Source organism: Mastigoproctus giganteus, chromosome 11 (genome assembly GCF_048544385.1).
Source record: "Mastigoproctus giganteus isolate SK-2022 chromosome 11, ASM4854438v1, whole genome shotgun sequence".
Classification (NCBI taxonomy): Eukaryota; Metazoa; Arthropoda; class Arachnida; order Uropygi; family Thelyphonidae; genus Mastigoproctus; species Mastigoproctus giganteus.
Window position 1 is genome coordinate 28,728,887 of NC_143585.1, and position 19,294 is coordinate 28,748,180.

The following is a 19,294-nucleotide window of genomic DNA, read 5'->3' on the forward strand; positions in this document are numbered from 1 at the left end:
CTGCTGGTCTCTTGTTCCTCTTCCATTAATCCTTGTTGCTGCTATGGCAGCACAGTATATTGCTGTGTAGATGGCCTCCATTGTTGTTGAGGTAATGTGGTATTATTTGCCAATTGAGGTGGTCTCTCTCTCTCTACAGGATTCTATTGGGCCTCTGCTTTGGTATCACAAGTGAGTCTGTGGGGGTCATTCAAATTCTGTTAGGGCCTTCTTCTGCTTGTCTTCTATTCTGAATATCATTACTTTGTCTTTTTTCACTTCAGCTGCTCTTCCTCTGGTTCTGTGTTGTTCTTTGTAGTTTATCACATATGTCCTGCTTGGTTCCTCCCTCCCCCCACCAAGATTGCAGGAGCTATCAGATTCTTTGTGACGATGGTCTTTCCATGGTTGGCTATTCACTATTCAGTGACCTGAATATTTGGGAATCATTCCAACCACTTGGTATGTAGTCTCGACCTGTAAATTGCTATATTGGTCTATTTGATTCATTGGCATTTTCTTCCTGGGTGGTCACTTGTGCAGGAAGCACTTCCAGTTGGTGGGGCTGGATGGTCTTGCCTTTCTCTTGTAGGCGTACTGGGGAACAGTGCCACTTGATCCACTGTTTTCCTCTGGAGACTGTCTCCGACTTTTCGAACTGACTCCTTTGCTTAAGGCAGAGGAGTCAGTTCCAAAATCTGCCTTCGCCATCACTCCAACCTTGGGGAAGGTAGATCCACTGGAGAAACTTTTGCAATATTTATTTTTATTTATTTTTCATTTTATTATTATTATACCATTCTCTCAACTTGATGGAGCTGCTTCCAGGAACATGGATTGAACTAACACCAAGCTGGAGGATATCATGAGAAAGATAAAGACAATGATGGCCAAGAGCCACCATTACCACCTGAAGACAGCTGTGGAGAGACTGACAATAGCTCGGAAAGAGGGAGGAAGAGGCTAGGTAGACCTCATCGAGCAACAGAAAACAGAGATAGCTGAAGGATTACTTGCATAAAAATGCAGCAGCAGTACTTGACTGTGCATTAATAACAGACAAGATAATCCCACACAACAGACCGGACATAACCTTTGTCGACAAGTAGGAAAAGGCTACCTATCTGATTGATATAGCTGTGCCCAACACTGGCAACCTCTAGAAAACCTGTGACGAAAAAATCAGGAAGTACACGAACCTAAGCCAGGAGATCAAAGAGATGTTGCATGTGCAACAAGTAACCAATCATAGGTCATGTAGGATCTCTGGTATGGTACCAGAGATCCTACATGACCTAGCAGCAATAGATCTCCTAGAGAACACCTAAAAGGAACTCCAGAAAGTTGCAATCCTGGAACATCTGTAGGATAGCTGAAGAGTTCCTTGGCCAACAGTAACGCCAGACATAACAACCACCCTGTGTACTTGTTAGCAATACCTGTCACGGAGTGGTACCCCCAATCAGGAGAAATAATATAAGAGCAACAACATAATATTATTATTAGTAGTAGTATTGGCATGCAATGCAAGAAAATAAGTTTATAAAGTATCAGCCAATAACTTTTGTATTCCTTCCTTTTAATTTATTCAAAGTTGGAAGTTTTTTCCAATAATAATAGACATCTGTCCTGTATCCATTCTTCCTAAATATGAATTTATGTTCCCTTGTGTGTGTAGTCTCTGCAAGAGGAACAATACCATCAGTATTGAGCTTGCTCAATCCTTTCAAAGCCATAAACACCTGTAGGTTGATCTGACTGAGGTCAGATCAACCTACAGGTGTTTAAAATAATCTGCAATTTTCAGAACTGAAGCTTGCCTTGGTAAAATAACCCTTTTATTCCCTTTACCAATGACTCATACTAACTGCTCATACTCATAATGACTACCCTTTTATTCCATTTACCAATGACAACCAAAAATTTATTAAAATAAATTAATATAAAATTAAAACAGGATAAAATTGATGTAAAAATTAAATACATTGACTGTTATTTAAGGATGGGTTGACAGTCAAGTTCCACTTTTGATAAAGGAGGCAGTTGCCTTTGAAAGCCAAGATGTTTTATTGCTTTTAATTTGTAATATTTTGTGCATATTTTAATTTATGTATATAATTTTATTTAGTTTTATCATTTAAGTCTACAATTATCAGTGTATTTTATTTTTACATCAATTTTATCCTGTTTTAATTTTATTTTTAATTTATTTTAATAAAGTGTTTAATTTATTTTAATGAAGTTTACAATATGGTTAGTTTATTCAATTGCAGTTAGTATGAGTCATAACTTTCACAATCCCTGGAGCCTTCACCAATCTCTTTGCCCTTCTATGCACCTGTTCCAGCAGATCAGCGTCATTTCCTGAAATGAGGCATCGACACCTGTATGCAGTACTCAAGATGTGGCCTAACCCTTCTTTGTGCAGTGAGATAATTACCTCCTTATCCCTGCTAGCAAAATTCCTGTATATTAATAGGACACCTATGTAGGATATGCAATGCAGATAGGATACCTATCTGCATTGCTCAGAAAACTTCATATCTGACTGCACTATGATAAAGTTAATTTTATTTATCTCTCTTTTAAATAAAACTAACATTTGAAAAATGTGTTCAAATTTGTAATACACATTTTGCAGTTTTATTTTTTGATTTTAAGAGTGATTTTTATGTAAAATAAAACAGAAATTACATAGTATTTCTGTGTGTATGTTAGAAAAGTACAGCAAAACTTATTCGAACAAATAATGGTTCTTTTAAAATAATTTTGAACAGTATTCATTAGAATATTTTCTGAATGTAATTAGCATTCCCCATGGCATTCATTGTGATGATTTTACTTTTTTTTTTTTTTTTTTTTTCTTTTCTAATGTATAATATGCTGTGGATAGGCACTAATGTGATTGTCTTAATAGATATCAGCAGAGGATGATAAGTGCATTTTCTATGACTTCTGTGGTGAAGGAGAATTTGGACCCCTCACTTGCTCCTATAATGGATCAGCAAAAGTACTTGAGGATAAAGTATCTGTTGACACCTTACAAGAACTATGTCCAGAATTTGTAACAGGTAAGCATAATTTTATTTGGTTAAAGGGGATTAGCTTTTTTTACCTCCACTCCTAGCATTGGTTGATGAAAGTAATCAGATTATCTATGTATTAAAAAAAATGTAAATTGAGAATAATTAGGGAAGAATGCTCACCAGAAGTAAGCAATTCTGTAACTGTTTGATTTCTGGATATGATAAAAATGAGTTCAATTTCTGATTATGGTGGTACATCATTTTTAAGTTGAAAGTATCTGTACATTTGGTAATAAACTTTAAATATGAATTATTTTGTTTGCAAATGAAGCTTTACATTTCTTATTAAATCTTACAATCCCTGGAGTATAGGCTAGTATATTTAAGTTCTGGGATGAAGGAAAGTTCTGATAGCTAAAAAAAAAAAAAAAAAAAGTCTTGAAGTTGATGGAAGGCAAAAAAAAAAAAAAAATCTCCTGAAGAGTTATTGAAAATTCAACTTACTGAATTATGCTGCCTTTCTGTTTAAAATAAGTTGCTGTATAAATAAAACTTAAAAATATAGTAATTGTTAATGTGCTTGTATGATTGAGCTTTTATTTTTCTTATGCTAAAATGGTTAGTGTCTAGCTCTCTTCTGTTACTGAAAAGCTGGAAATAGACCATTTTACACAAGAAAAATACAACAAAATAAAGTTCTGTTATACTATAAACACTGTGTGCAAAAAAAAACAATTTGATATTGGCTCTTTCAGAATCAAACCACAGATTTTTATATTGTATTTAAAAAAAAAAAAAAAAATTATACTCATCTTACTTAAAATATTCAGTAGGGAGTGTCTAGTTCATTTTCTTCATAGAGTTCTGTTCTTCGGGACATTTTCTGTTGTTGAAACACCTTCAGTAAATGTAAATGGTTTCTTCTGCCTGTTCAGTTTCCTGGCAGGTTGGCACATACATTCCTTCTACATTGTCTTCCATTTTACCCTTTTGTTTCACTTGTTGTTGGTTTTTTGGTGCAAGGGATACTATGGCTAAATTGCACCTATTCCTGTGGGGAGACTCTACAGATTATTAAAACGAGTTTATAAGTGTGTGTGTATGTATGTATATATAAATAATATTTAAGTGATAATATTAAAGAGTAAAAACAGATAAGAATTTGAAGGTAAAATAAACAGGATAGGATATGGCAAATATACCGACGCGTGCAAAGCAGCAGCATTGGATGCAAATGTAAGAATAAGCATAATATGACAAATAAAAATGATGGTAGTACAAAGCATCCATTTGGCCTTTGCTTGCTATAATCTTTTATCTGCCGACCGGGCTAGCTGGGTGGGTAAAGTGCCTGCCTTGTAACCTAATAAGCCGATATGCCAACAACTACAAAAAAAAATTTATCTATTAGTAATCTACTCTTTTCCTTGTGGCCTTCAGTGTTATTAGCATTGGCATTATTATATATACATCTGCATCCTTTGCTGCTGCTTTGGTGCATGTGTTTTGTCTAAACGCTTTTTTTTTTTCTGTTATCTCTACTAGTTTTAATTCACTATATATATATATATATATATATATATATATGTGTGTGTGTGTGTGTGTGTGTGTTAGATAGTGAAAAAATTTCAGATAAATTGGAGTTGTCTGCAATATTGAAGAGAAGTTGTCTTAATTGAAGAGACTCATTCAAGTTATGGAGGGATTGGAATGATGTGGATCTGGCAGACTAATAATGATCACACTCTATAAGAATGTTTCACAGTTGGTGGTGAATCACAATGCAAGCATAGTGGGGGGGTTATTTCCTTGCAATAAATAGAGATGCATAGGGTGGGCTGTCCAATACATGCTCTAGCAAGTACAACCTCTTTGTGTCTGTTTGAGTGGAAACTAATTTCTATACCTGTGAATTCTGTTTTATATTTCTTAACTTGTTATTTAACTGATTATGCCAAATTTCTCTCCATTTTTCATTCCATATTTGATGTATGATTAATTTATAGTCTGCTTAAGGAATCTGGATAATGTCATTGTCAGTGGGATTTCTTGCTGCTTTACCTGCATGCTCATTTCCTGGTATTCCAGTGTGCCCTGGGATCCAACAAAAAGTGACACTCTGTGCCTATTGTTATGAAGATCTGATATTTGCATTGTTATTTGATTTATCAATGGATGCAGAGAGCGAGAATTGCCATGGAGGGCTGTCACTGCACTGCCTGTATAAATTAGTCTTCGGAGTGGCGTTATTGGCAATCAAGTTCAAACCCATCTTAATAGCATAGAGTTCTGCAGTGAAAACATTGCACTCCTGTGGTAATGAGACAGACTGTTGATGTTGGTAGAACCACAGCAGCTCCCACAGCTGTCACTTTTGGAGCCATCAGTGTAAATTTGCAGAGTTTGTATTTGCCAAGGAGTGGGCTGTATGTAGTTTCTGAAAAGTTTCATTGTTCAGGGATTATTTTCCCTAATGTTGGAAGTAATCATCACATGAAGGTATGCATACTTTCCATGGAGGTTGTACGATGTCTCTGGCTTGATGAAAATTGGTCAAATGCATATATTCCACTGCTGAATTAGTTCTTGTAGATGAATTCCTATAGGTTTGTTTTCATGAGGTTTATTTCTAAAAAGGTTTACCATTGAGGATCATAGAGATGTGACCAGCTAGGATGAGATGGAAGGCTTTATTTTAATTGCATAGTTGAGGAGCAGCATCTTTCTCTGAAGGTGGAGTGGTGGTTCATTTGTTTCAATATATAGGCTTTGGACTGGCAAAGTCCTGAATGTCCCAAGAACAATTCTGAGCACACTGTTGTACAGTGTTAAGACAGACTAATAGTCTTGAGTGGAATTATAAACTGGAGCACCATAATCTAATCAAGATCTTATTAAAACTCTGTATAGATGGAGCAGAGTATAGCTTCTCATGTCATGGATGAGATGACTTTAAGTATATTCAGCTTTTTCATACAGAGTTTGTTTGTAGTATATGCTTCTGGAATGCCAGTTTGGTATCAAAAGTCATGCCCAAGAATTGGATAGTGATTGGTATCGGTTGATTTCCCAGTGATAATTCGGGTTCTGGATGTAGCTGATGTTTTTTTTTTTTTAACAAAAGTGAATGGCTGCAGTTTTGGTTGCTGATAGATGATAACCATTATGTGAAGTCCCTGACACTATTTTGTTTATTGCAAGTTGCAGTTGTCGTTCAAATAGAACGTATATTCTGTGAATGCAAGGTCATCAGCATAAAAATGTCTGTGTTACCCAAAATGTGTGCTAAATTGTTTATCCTGAGAGCAAATAGTGTAGCAATGAGTACTAATTCCTGTGGTACACCTCTTTGGACAAGACATTGTGAAAGAGCATTACAGTAGCTAACTTAGAGTTATATTTTTAAAGTTCTATTTTTAACTCTTTATGATCATTGGGAGTCTACCTCTGAGTCCTATGGCATCGAGATCTTATAGAATGCCATAGCACCAGGTGGTGTCAAATGCTTTTTCAATATCTAGGCACACCATGACAAGATTCTTTTTGGATAAAGGCAGGAGGTATTATTTGCCTGAGGGATTCTAGTTGTTTGGATTTCACAAATTATCGGATAATGGTCCCTGTTTAAAGGATTGTCCAGAGTTGACCAGCGGATGAGTGGATATAATGTTGGAGAGCAGACTTAAGTCTATAGCTGTAGTTGTTCTACTAGCGAAATGAATGTAAGTATCTGCACCAGGATTCAACAGTGTTAAATTGTTTGTCAAGCAGTGATTCCAGAATTTTTCCTTGTCTGTCTCTATGTGGGGAACCCCACAGTTGATGGTGGGCGTTAAAATCCCCTAATAAACAAAAGGGAGGAGGGATCTGCAGCAGAAGTCATAAGTATATTCTTTGTTTGGTGATAGGCAGATTGAAACTATTGTTAACATGATTCCTAAGGAGACGTATTGCGACTGCTTCTAAGTGGGTCTACAGTGGAATGTGTTTAGTAGGGATTCTTGAGTTTACAAGAATGGCCACACTTCCACGCACAGTCATATTAGTATTTCTATTATGCTGATATACAGTATAGTTTTTGGCTTTCGGCATTACTTGTGGTAGATTAGTTTCTTGCTTACCGGACTATACTGTTGGATTAGGTCATAGATATCATCAATGTTGCTATGTAGGCCTCTACAGTTCCACTGTGTGATGTGATCCATTTGTTTTTAGCAGTTGGGTTTGGTTCAGTCTGCCTCTTAGGTCCAGTCCGTTTTTGTCTCTCCAATTTTCTTCTTTTTTTGAGAAGATAGATTGTTCAGTGCCCATGTTGTCTTCTGTGTACAGATCTTAAATTGGCTCATCCTGGTTGATGTTTTCATTTGCATCCATATTTGTTAAATTTGGCTGAGTTTTCTGTATTGGGACTGCTGTTTTAGTTTTTATGGTTTCTGAGGAAGACTGCAATGCAGTTGGTGTGTTGTTGGCACGATCTGTCGCATGCCGTTCCTTAGCAGATTACTGTGAGGTTGAGTATTTCTCGGGCCCAATCTGCAATAGACATGGTTGGGGGAACTGACATGTCAGTTTGTGTGGCTGCTTACTGGAATTTCTTTGCTGCTCTTGCATAGGTATATTTTGGCGTCATAAGCATAATTTGCTTCTTTGCCTCCTGGTAAGTCACTTTCTGCTGCTCTACTTTGTATTTTTGGATCTTTTCCCCTGGTTTTCACAGGTCCTTAAATAAGCTGGGTGTTGTCCTCAACATTTCGGACATTGTGGTGTTTTAGCATCATATTCAGTTTGTGTGTGTGGGATTTTGACCCAAAGTTTGGCACAATGCATCCCCTTGACAGACTTGTCTGAGAGTGCCCAAACTTTTGGCACTTATAACACCTGATGGGATTAGGAATGTAAGGTCTTACATGGCAATTGAGATAGCTAGCTTTAACATTCAATGGTAAATTTTGCGTGCCAAACGTTAGGATATTGTTCCATGTGGGAACAAGCTGACCATCTTTTTAAATCATAATCTGTGTGACTTCCTGTTCTTTTAACTCTTGGACCAGTTCTTCTGTGACATTGATCAAATCCCACTCAGCAGTTACCCCTATGGAGGTATTTAACGTTGCATGTGGGGTAACTTGCATGGGAATACCACCAAAGGTTGAGAGGTTCAGCAGTCTGATTGCTTAAGTCTTGCACTTTCTATTAGTAAATCTCTGGATCAGTCTTTTCACCATTTTATGCAAACCCGAAGAGCTTTCCAAGCATTTCTGTATCAGAAATGTGGAGAGCGTACTCGTGCATTTGTTTGACATGGAGTGGAAGATTAGGAAAGATGGGAATTCCTGTTGCTCTTACTCAGTTTGCAGTCTTTTTGACCTGATGTGTCATGGTCAGTGTCATTGGTTTTTGGACATGATGAGCATTGACGCTCAATTGGAGGGCAATTATCAAATTCCATGTTTGCTCCTTTTAGCCCTGAGAGAGAGAGACTTTCTTCTCCCAGGTTACCAGCCCCACCACCTGGAGGCAGGAGTGGTGCCACCAGTGACCAAACAGTTGTAGAAGTTAGTAGAGTTTGTTAATAATTAATATATATACATTGAATAAACAAGGTAGTTTTCCTTTCGGTGTTCTTGCTTTAACACTTGAAGCACAGAACCACTTGAGGTAAACAAAAGAGAAAAAGGCACTAGAAAGGAAATTTTTATTTTTTTTTTATGTAAACCCCAAACATGAGAGGTATTAGAACCTATAGTACTTAGTGCCGTGCTTGGGTTTGAGGTTGAGAAGACAAAAGGAGATATTTGTTGATACTGGACTTGAACTTCTGTAGACTAATTTTCAGGAAATACGTATTAAGGAAGGTTGTTCCAGAAAACGGCAGTTGAATGAATAAACGAGGAAGATGAAAAGTTGGTTCTGTGAGTTTGAAGTTGGACAGTAAATGGATGTTGGTGGCATGTGTTCGGACTCTTTTGAAGGAGAGAGCAGGAATTATAGAAGCCAATTCAGAAGAACAGTTCCCATGGAAATATCTGTAGAAGAGGCATGCAGCAGAAACAGTATGTCTATGAGACAGTGAGTGGAGAGATTCTGTTAGAGATGAATCATTAATTAACCTAACTGCCCTCTTCTGAATGGAATCAAGAAGCCTGAGAGGTTTTGTGGACACCACCCCAGATGTGGGAACAATATTCCATGGTAGGGCGGATTTGTGATTTGTACAGCGTGAACAGCTGTTTGGAAGATAAGTAATGCTGAGAGCGAAAGAGAAAACAGTTTTTTTTAGATGCAGAGAAAGCAATATTGTAATGCGCTTGTGCCAAGAGAGAGAGATTAGAAGTCAGGGTAATCCCCAAAAGAGATATCATTTTGCCTAGAAATTGGAGTGTCACCAAAGATAAGCATAGGAGCAGAAGAATCCTTTTTTGAGATATAAGGCAAGACTGAGTTTTAGAAGGATTGAAATCAACTAAGTTGTCTTTGCCCCACTGAAGAATTACCTGGAGATCGGCATTTAAGGAATTGGTAGCAGATTTTCGAGAAGTTGAAGCTGATTGAGCAGGGCAAGGTTTCTCAAATGGAATGTGGAATGCAATGTGCTATCATCGACAGAACTATGGATATGATTTCCAGTCAATGGAAGGTCATTAATATACAAGAGGAAAAGAGTGGAAGAAAACAACTGAACCTTGGGGGACACCCGCATTAGTGGAAAAGTTAAAAGACAGCCGTCTACCGTCACCCTCAGTGAGTGATCAGAGAGAAAACTGGATAACCAATTATAAAAAAACAATTGACAAACCATAAGATGGAAGCTTGTTTAGAAGACCTTTATGCCAAACACGATCGAAAGCCTTTGAGATATCAAGAGCAACTGCTTGTGTTTCACCAAACTTTTCCATTGAATTAGTCCATAAATGGGTAACATAAGCCAGAATATCACCAGTGGATTGACACTGATGGAATCCATACTGGCGATAGTTGATCAGACAGAAGGTTTCTAGGTAGTTTAAGAGTTGGCAGTTAATTGATTTCTCCATTACTTTAGAAAGAGTAGAAGTAATTGCAATGGGAGGGATTTGTCACCCTTTTTAGGAACTGGCTAGATATGAGCGAATTTCCAAGCAGAAGGAATAAAAAACACCTTTGGAATAAAGGAAAAAAAGGCGGCAAAGAACAGAAGTAAGTTCAGGAGCACAGGTTTTGAGAACAAGTGGAGAAATACCTTCAGGACCTGGAGCTTTCTTAGCATCAAGATTTGCCAATATCCTTTTGATGGAAGACCACAGGAGGCATTGAATGGAGCATGGTGGGAGGTGTTTTACCAAGATCATTAATACATCAGTTGGAAGAAAAATGTGATGCTAGCAGGTCAGCTTAACTTTGGCTGAAGTGACAACAGAACCATCTGGTTTGGACAGAGATGGGTAAAAGTTGCAGCCAATAGCTTTGGCAAGAGACTAGAATGCTTGGCTACCATCTGGGCAAGAGGCAAGTTTTCTATTCTTAGACCGTTCAAACTCTAGTTTGGACCGATTAATAACTGCTTTACAATTGTTGCGAGCTTTTGTGTATTCAGAAAATGAAACTGAAGAATTAGAAACAAGCCAATTATGTTATGCAACATTCTTCTCTTGTGAACAGCCTTAGCACATTTATTGGAAAACCAAGGTTTAGATAAAGGACAAGATTTTAAAAGTGGAGTGTGGGATAAAGGATTCCATTCCTGCAAGAATAATTTCACTAACATGATCTGACAAACGTTGACATCAGAAGTTTTGAAACAGTAATCCGACCAAGGAAAAGAAGAAAAAACTTGCAAGTCATCCCATTTTTTTTCATTCTTGTAATGCCAAACAATGAGGTTGGGAATAGCCATGAGTTAACAGCTCCATTGGAGAAGAGACAATCACCAAGTGGTGATCTGAGTTGCCTAAAGGACCTATCACTTAGAAAAAGAACAAGCCTGTTGGCTGTATGGTTAGGATCGTCCGGTATTCTTGTAGGTAAATGAACGATCTGTGCAAGGTCATTAGTAATTGCAAAAGTCTCAGCATCTCGACCAGCTCAGTCAGTGTGACTAGAAAATGGAAGCCAGCTGGAGTTGTAAACATTAAAATCACTGAGGCAAATTACCTCACTGTTAGGAAAGTTTGACTGGAGAAAGTAAAGTTGCAAAGAGAGGAAGTGAAAGAGCTCCAAGTGATTAGTGGAGTTTGGAGAGAATGGTAGAGACAACAGATGAATCTGGCCCAATGAAGTAGAGAGATTTTAAGCCAGAGAAGATTGAAAAGGGGAGATTCCAAATTCCCAAGTCTCTGACAGGGAATATTGGAATGGACATATGCACAAGTACCACCTTTGAGGTGAAAGGAGTCATGCAACGAATAATTTGGGCAACTGAGATGAGCAGTAGTTGAATCAACCAATAACTGAGATTCTGTCAGAAAAAGTACATGGGGTTTGGTAGAAGTGGAAATGGACATTGTTGAGATTAGAATTGAGACCACATTTGTGAAATGAATTAGGAAGTGTTTTGGAGGTTTAGATTTTTTTTGCAGATAAGCTTATTTTATTAGTTTGACAATTCATGGTTTATTCAATAGTAAGAAAAATGGGGAGGGGGGAATGCTGTATGAAGTAATGAAATTTTTGGATATGGCGTACACATGGTAAGAATATACCCAGATCCTTGACATAACACAGCCTCGACAATCCCCCTTGTATACATACTACTCGGACTCCCTCTAGTCACTATCTGACAGAGTAGAGGTAGCAAGATTATACACCAGCCGATCTGGAATCCTCCTAGGGAGTTACCAATAGGTTTGGTCCGGTGTAATAACTAGTGGCTGGCCTCTAACACCGTTTTAGAGCTGTACCCTTGAAATGTAAAGAAGATTGGATCTCGACACAATGTTCATCATAACCTCAAAAGTCATCAATCATACTGCATGATGGAAGAGATGGGGAAGGGTTGACCGGAACTTAGCTCTGGAGAACTAAACATGGGTTCCACCACTTCAAGCCTCCAATAAGAAAGATTGACAAGGATCTTATCATATACTCTTTCCTATTGTGTCTGGGCAGGATTGCAGACACTCAAATTTAACCTCAACTCAACTTTTTTCAATATTGACCTGTTCTTGTTAAGTAAATCTGCAGATCTCGTACACTTAATGTATTTTCTGCCAATGTACAACAATATAATGTTTCATGCCCTTAAAAGATATCTGCTCTACAACTTCAACTTTTGCCCCTGCAGACATACCCTGGAATTTTAAATATATATATATATAAGTAGATTAGTCAAAATCTAAATGTTATTATTCCCACTGCATATGCCTATTGCAAATCTGCTGAATCACATGACTACTCTTGTTGCCACGCAGCCGCTAGGCTTGTCTAGTGAAAATTCACACAATTATGTTGTAGTGCAAGTGTCGAGTTCTTATTTAGCTTAGTTAATATTAATAACTGGATGGTACTTGTACATTAATTTAATACCCTTTGATTTAAAATGAATACTATGAAAAAGATTAAAAGGTATCACTTTCATCCAGGAGTGGGAACTAGAATACTTTTTTTTGTAACGATAAAAGAAAAATGTTGTCGATTGATTTGCAATGCTTCCGGGCTATACCTAAAAAAGAAAATTTTTAGAAAGGCACTTCAACGCATTCCATGGTAAATACCAATCAGGTTTTCTGCCTAATAGTGACCTTTGAAAGAATAAATTAAAAGAACTTAAATCCTGATTATTTGCATAACAATTTTTTCATGATACCTAATTTACAAGGAAACGGTAGCATCATTTAAAGTGAGTCATCTTGCAAAAAAATGCAAACCATCTTCTGATTGTCAATTCATCAGACTCATTTTTAGAAATAACAGATTGTGTTTTTTGAAAATTAAGAAAAAAATGAAATTAAAAGTGCTCTTCAAGATCTGCAATTTTCTCAAAATACCATGATGCGACGCATCGAAAAAAATTGAGTAACAATGTGACCGAACAATTGCGTGCTCATTTGCTAGTTGTTTGTCTTTTTCTTTACAATTGGATGAATCTATAGACATCAGTGATACAGCTCAATTGCTCGTTTTTATTCATATGGTTTTAGATGATTCTGCCACTAGAGAAGAACTGCTGGTTATGGTTTCATTAAAAGAAAGAACTAGAAATCTTGATATATTTAGTGCATTCAAAAATTTTATTGAAAAAATTAATTGCTACTATTTAAGCTTGTATCAATAACAACAGATGGAGCTAAAGCATTGATGAGGCATCTTAATGGGTTCATTGCATTGTGCAAGAAGATGATGAATTCCTAGGTTTTTTGAATTAACCCTTGTATCATCCACCAACAAGTGTTAGTCAGCAAAAGATTAAATACATAAAATTGTTATGGTTTTCAAAATTGTGAATTCCATCAGAGGACAATTTTGAAAAGTCTTTTCAAAGGAGACTTTTCAAAATGCAACTCAATGAAAATGAACCAGATCTGATATTACGTGCAGTTGTGAAGTGGTTGAGTCGGAGTAAGCTTCTACAGAGATTTCAAAATTTGTTGAATGAAATTAAAAAAATATTGATTATTAGTGGTTATCAAATTGATTATCAAGATATGGAGTGGTTGTGTGATCTGGCTTTTTTTTTTTTTTTTTTTTTTTTGGCAGATTTTACCAGTGAATTAAGTGATCTGAATTTGGAATTTCAAGGAAAAAATAAAAATGTGGGTGACATGATTAGTAGTATTTCTGCATATGAATATCAATTTTTGGCAACTGCTAAAGATCTCAAAGGAAAATTCGATCATTTTGCAAAACATATCCTGTATTTGAATTTAATAGTGAAATATGTTTCTGAAATTGAGAAAGTTGTGGATGATTTTGAAACCAGATTCAGTGATTTTAAAACAATTGAAGACATTGTTCAATGCATTTCATATCCATTTAATGTTGACTTAGATATGAAACAAATTGCAGAAAAAAATCGCTGAGATTTTTCAAATGGAGAAAATATTACTTGAAAATGAAATTACATTGCAAAATCACATTTTTCTAAAAAGCTAGATCATCAGAAAAGACTTTTGGAAATATGTTTGATGAGAAAAGTACCCAAATGTAAAAACATGCAGTGAACTTTTAAATTCATATTTTGATTCCACGTATCTATGTGAATTGGCCTTTTCGTGTTTGAAACAAACAAAGATGAAGAATCGCTCTTGTGGACTTGCATATAGAAGATTCTTTACGGTTGGCCTTATCACAGTATATCTGCCAATTTTGAAAGCTTGGTAGATGACACACTAACTTTACATAAATTAAAAATTTAAATACGCACAAATTTAAAATAACAATTCTGAATTGTATTTAATTTTAAAATTTATAAACAACATTTTTCAATATGGGTTGATTAGCTTTTTTTAACCATGTGCAATGAAATTCTTGAGATGGTAGATTGTGACACAATTTGAATAAAAAAAAGATCGCATCACAAATTAAGTTGGCCACCCCTGCTTTATTAGAACATTTTTCTCTCTAACATTGAAATGGCTAAAAATATTATCTAGCTATTTTATTTTAAAGTTAGTTTACAACTTATATTTGCACAACTACTTTAAATTTTATTTGTTGCAGGTGACACAGTTTATACTTGCTGTTCGCCACCCCAGATAAAGAAATTAGCATCTGATCTTCAAATAGCAGAAACTTTAGGAATTAGTAGGTGTCCATCATGTTTATTGAATTTTAGGAAAAATTTCTGCCAGTTTACCTGTTCTCCTAGGCAGTCAAGGTTCATGAAAGCGACTGAAATAAAACTAGAAGGCGATGTTACAGTTATTACTAAATTAACTTATTATATGTCACGAAGGTAAGTTGCAATTTGTAATGAACTTTGACCCCTCCATTTAATTTTTTTATCTTGTTTGAAGATGAGATGTCCCTTTTTTAATTTATCTTTCTTAGTCACCTAGAATCCCAGTCTAGGATGAATAGTAATCATTATGTCTCCTGGTAAAACTGATCCTTATTAGATATTGTGGTCAAGGCTGAATCTAGCAATTCATCTATACAAAAATTTAACAGCTTGTCGTGATATATCTGTATGCAGGAAAGGCCTTTTATACCACCTGGTATATAGAATTCTTTAAAATTTACATGCCACGGACTGTGATTAGGTATTGATATATGTAATTTTCTGTAAAATGGAATTTCTAAGATTATTTTATAGAAAACAACTCTTCCTTAATCCCTTGTCTGTATTTCCACCATGCCTGGTCCTTATGCCATACTCTATGCAGTTAGAATGTATTGCAGCACACAGATTGTTCCAGTTACTGTTGACACATGCCTCCTTTGTAAATTATCTTACCATGTGCTTGTTACACACAGTACATATGTTCATTGAATGATAACTTCATATCTTGGGGGAGGGGAAAAGCTTTTTCTCGCATCTATCCTACTTCTGTCTTTCCTTAATTTGAATTTATGCCCTTTCAGGTGATTATTCTGAGCAAGAGGCAGTATCCCATCAGCATTGAGCATGCTCAAACCATTCAAGGCTTTGTACACCTTTGTACTAAATGCGCCTTAGGCTTTGTACACCTCAATCAGATCACCTCACCGGTGCCTAGTCTCCAGACACTGTAATTTGCAAAACTTAAGCCTTTCTTCGTAAGAGCAACCCTTCGTTCCGTTCACTAACCTTGTTGCCCTTCTCTGTACTCGTTCCGGCAGCTCTACATCCTTCTTGAAATGATGCCTCCAGACCTGTATACAGTACTCAAGGTGCGACCTGACCATTGCCTTATACAAGGCAATAATAATCATCTCCCTATCCCTGCTAGAAAAATTCCTGTATATCATTGATAATACACCATGAGCTACTCTTGCAGCCCATCTGCACTGCTCAGAGAACTTCATATCTGCCTGCACAATTACCCCCAGTTCCATTTCATTCTCTACCACTGTCAGTGTAGTACCACAGAGTTGATACGTTGGTCTGGGGTTGCTGTTTCCCATATGTAGTACTTTACATTTGTCAATGTTAAACTTCATTTGCCATCTCTCAGCCCATCTGCTCAACCTTTCCAGATGCTGTTGCAGCAGCATAGCGTCAGTAGCACCTTAACAACCCTGCCAACCTTTGTATCGTCTGCAAACTTGCGCATTAAGCTTGATATACCATCATCAATATTATTTATAAATACAGAAAACAACAATGGACTCAACAGTGAACCCTGAGGGACTCCACTAATGACATTAGTCTATGATGAGCAGTGTCCATTAATTAACACTCTGGCTTCTGCCACTCAACCATCCCTTTATCCATAGCAACAATTTGCCACCAATGCCACACTGCTCCAATTTGTGCAGCAGTCTTCCATGTACAACAGTATCAAAGGCTTTTCTAAGATCCAAATATATAATATCAAAGTTATTCCCTGCATCCAATTCTTTTGTGACTACATAATAGTATCCAATCAAATTGGTCAGGCAAGACCTTCCCTTAACAAAACCATGCTGTGTCTGAGCTATAACTGAATTCTTGTCAAGATGATCCTGCAGTGCTTCTTTAACAAGTGCTTCCATTAATTTTCCTGAAACAGAAGTTAAACTCACAGGTCTATAATTACTTGTGTCAGCCTTTGATCCTCCTTTGTGAATTGGGGTTACATTTGCACATCTCCAGTCTGTGGGTACCTCCCCTGAGTCCAAGGAAGATCTCATAATTATGGCTAATGGATTGCTTACTTCCTTTGCTGCCTCCTTTAATATAACTGGATAGATCCCATCCATCCCAGGTGCCTTTCTTGTATTTATCTTCAACAATTTCTCCTCCACTTTACTCTCAATTATTACAAGATCATCTAGCTCACTGCCACTGTTTACTTCATCTATGGCATTCCCCTTCCTGAAGAACTCCTGATGTGTGAATGTAAATGCAGAATATTGATTTAGTTTGTTAGCTACCTGAGCAGGATCATGAACAGTGGTCCACTTGATATCGATGGTTCAAATCTGATTCATCCCCTTCCTTCTAGAGTTTACATAAGTAAAGAACTCCTTGCTGTTTTTCTTTGCATCCCTTGCCAAAGATTTCTTGTAATCTGCCTTCGCCTGCCTAACCTCCTTTGTAACTTGGTTACAGATAAACTTATATCTATCATAGGCTTCTGTGTCACATGTTAATTTATATGTATCCCATGCATTTTTCTTCTCTGCCATATGCCTCATTAGTTCATCTGACATCCATTTATGCCTGAACCTTGAACAATATTTCTTACTTGGTATGTTCTTTGAATGCTTTCCATTTTGAGTTTGCTGTTGGTAACATCATCAGTTGGTCCCACTGTATAGAATTTTTAAATACTGTCTCAGTCCATCGTAGTCGCCTTTACGAAAGCAATAACCCTTCCCTTTACCCCTAATGGTAGTTAACTCTTTGAGTAAATCCCACTTCAGCACACTGTGATTGCTGCCACCTAGTGGTTCATTTACCTGCAGACTCTTAATGCATGAAGAATCACTACTGATAATCAAATCAAGAGTATTACTCCCTCTAGTTGCCTCCCGAACATGCTGATGTAGAAAACAATCATCCAATAAATCCATAAAAGCTTTGCTAGTGTGTGAGTGACCAGCCCCCAAATTCCAGTTAATATCTGTGAAATTAAAATCCCCCATTATAAAAGACTCTCTGATTTACTGGCCCACTCTATTTCCCTGTACAGTTTCTTATTGTACTCATCAGAGTCATTAAGCCTATGTCACAACAAACTGACTTGATACTGCACTGTCCAACGATGTCGACTGGCTTCACTTCCTTGGATTTTATGTGTTTCTTAACTAATAGCATAACCCCTCCTCCCTTCCTATCCTGTCTATCCTTTCTATAGACGTTGTACTCACTAAATTCCAGTTCTGCATTACTTATATCTATGTGACACCACGTCTCTGATATCCCAACAATATCCGCCTTTGATGCTTTGAGCAATACCTCAAATTTATTTACCAAACTCCTAGCATTGGTGTACATGCAAGTATACATGCACCTGTTCTTTTTCTTAGCTACCCTAACACAACCCATGTGTTTACTTGTACCCCAATGACTCCCAGCAGTCTCTGAAATATCCTACATCTTATTTTCCAAGCTGCTGCTCATTCCAATAGAAGCAGTGCAAGAATCACTTTCACCTCTGCCAGTGGCTAATGTTAATCTATTAGTCCTTGTGTCCCCCCAAGCTAGCAGTTTTCCGACCCACGTAACACTGCCTCAATAGCATCAGCAAACATTCTTGCGCCCTTTCTATTTAAGTGTATCCCATCCCTGTAGAAGCAGTCTCTCCTGTTAACAAGTACAAACCAGGCTGAAAAAAATTCTACCCCTTGGGCCTTGCACAATCTTTCCAGGGCCGAATTGATCGACAGGGTTCTCATCATATACTCCCTCCTATCGTGTTTGGGCTGTGCAAACTTGGACATTAAGCTTGATATACCATCATCAATATCATTTATAAATATAGAAAACAATGGACCCAATACTGAACCCTGAGTGACTCCACTAATGACATTAGTCCACGATGAGCAGTGTCCATTGACTACCACTGTCTTCTCCCCCTCAACCACCCCTTTATCCATAGCAGCAATTTGCCTCCAATGCCACACAGCTCCAATTTGTGCAGCAGTCTTCCATGTGCAACAGTATCAAAAGCCTTTCTAAGATCCAAGTATATAATATCAAAGTTATTCCCTGCATCCAGTTCTTTTGTGACTGCATCATAGTATCCAATCAAATTGGTAAGGCAAGACTTCCCCTTAACAAAACCGTGCTGTGTCTGAGCTATGACTGAAGTCTTGTCTAGATGATCCTGCAGTGCTTCTTTAACCAGTGCCTCCATTAATTTTCCAGGAACAGAAGTTAAACTAACAGGTCTATAATTATTTGTGTCACCCTTTGATCCTCCTTTGTGAATTGGGGTCACATTTGCACATCTCCAGTCCATGGGTATTTACCCTGAGTCCAAGGAAGCTCTCATAATTATGGCTAAGGATTTCCTTACTTCCTTTGCTGCCTCCTTTAATATAACTGGATAGATCCCATCCATCCCAGGTACCTTCAACAATTTCTCCTCCACTTTACTCTCAGTTATTACAAGATTCTCTAGCTTACTGCCAGAGTTGAATACACCTCTGGCATTCCCCTCGCTGAATAACTCCTCATGTGCGAATGTTGATGCAAAATATTCATTCAGTTTGTTAGCTACCTGAGCAGGATCATCAACAGTTGA

The 19,294-nt window shown here is 37.2% G+C and overlaps 1 protein-coding gene across 3 annotated transcripts in view; it reads left to right on the forward strand.

The window, feature by feature from the left end:
• The window catches only part of LOC150077842 (NPC intracellular cholesterol transporter 1-like), a 671,091-nt gene that overhangs the window by 119,209 nt on the left and 532,588 nt on the right, over positions 1-19,294 (forward strand). For all 3 annotated transcript variants that reach the window (XM_090384813.1, XM_090384814.1, XM_090384816.1), the window contains exons 2-3: positions 2,897-3,050; positions 14,640-14,874. In XM_090384813.1, the coding sequence (XP_090240939.1) occupies positions 2,897-3,050; positions 14,640-14,874 (389 nt within the window). The remainder of the gene's footprint in view (positions 1-2,896; positions 3,051-14,639; positions 14,875-19,294) is intronic.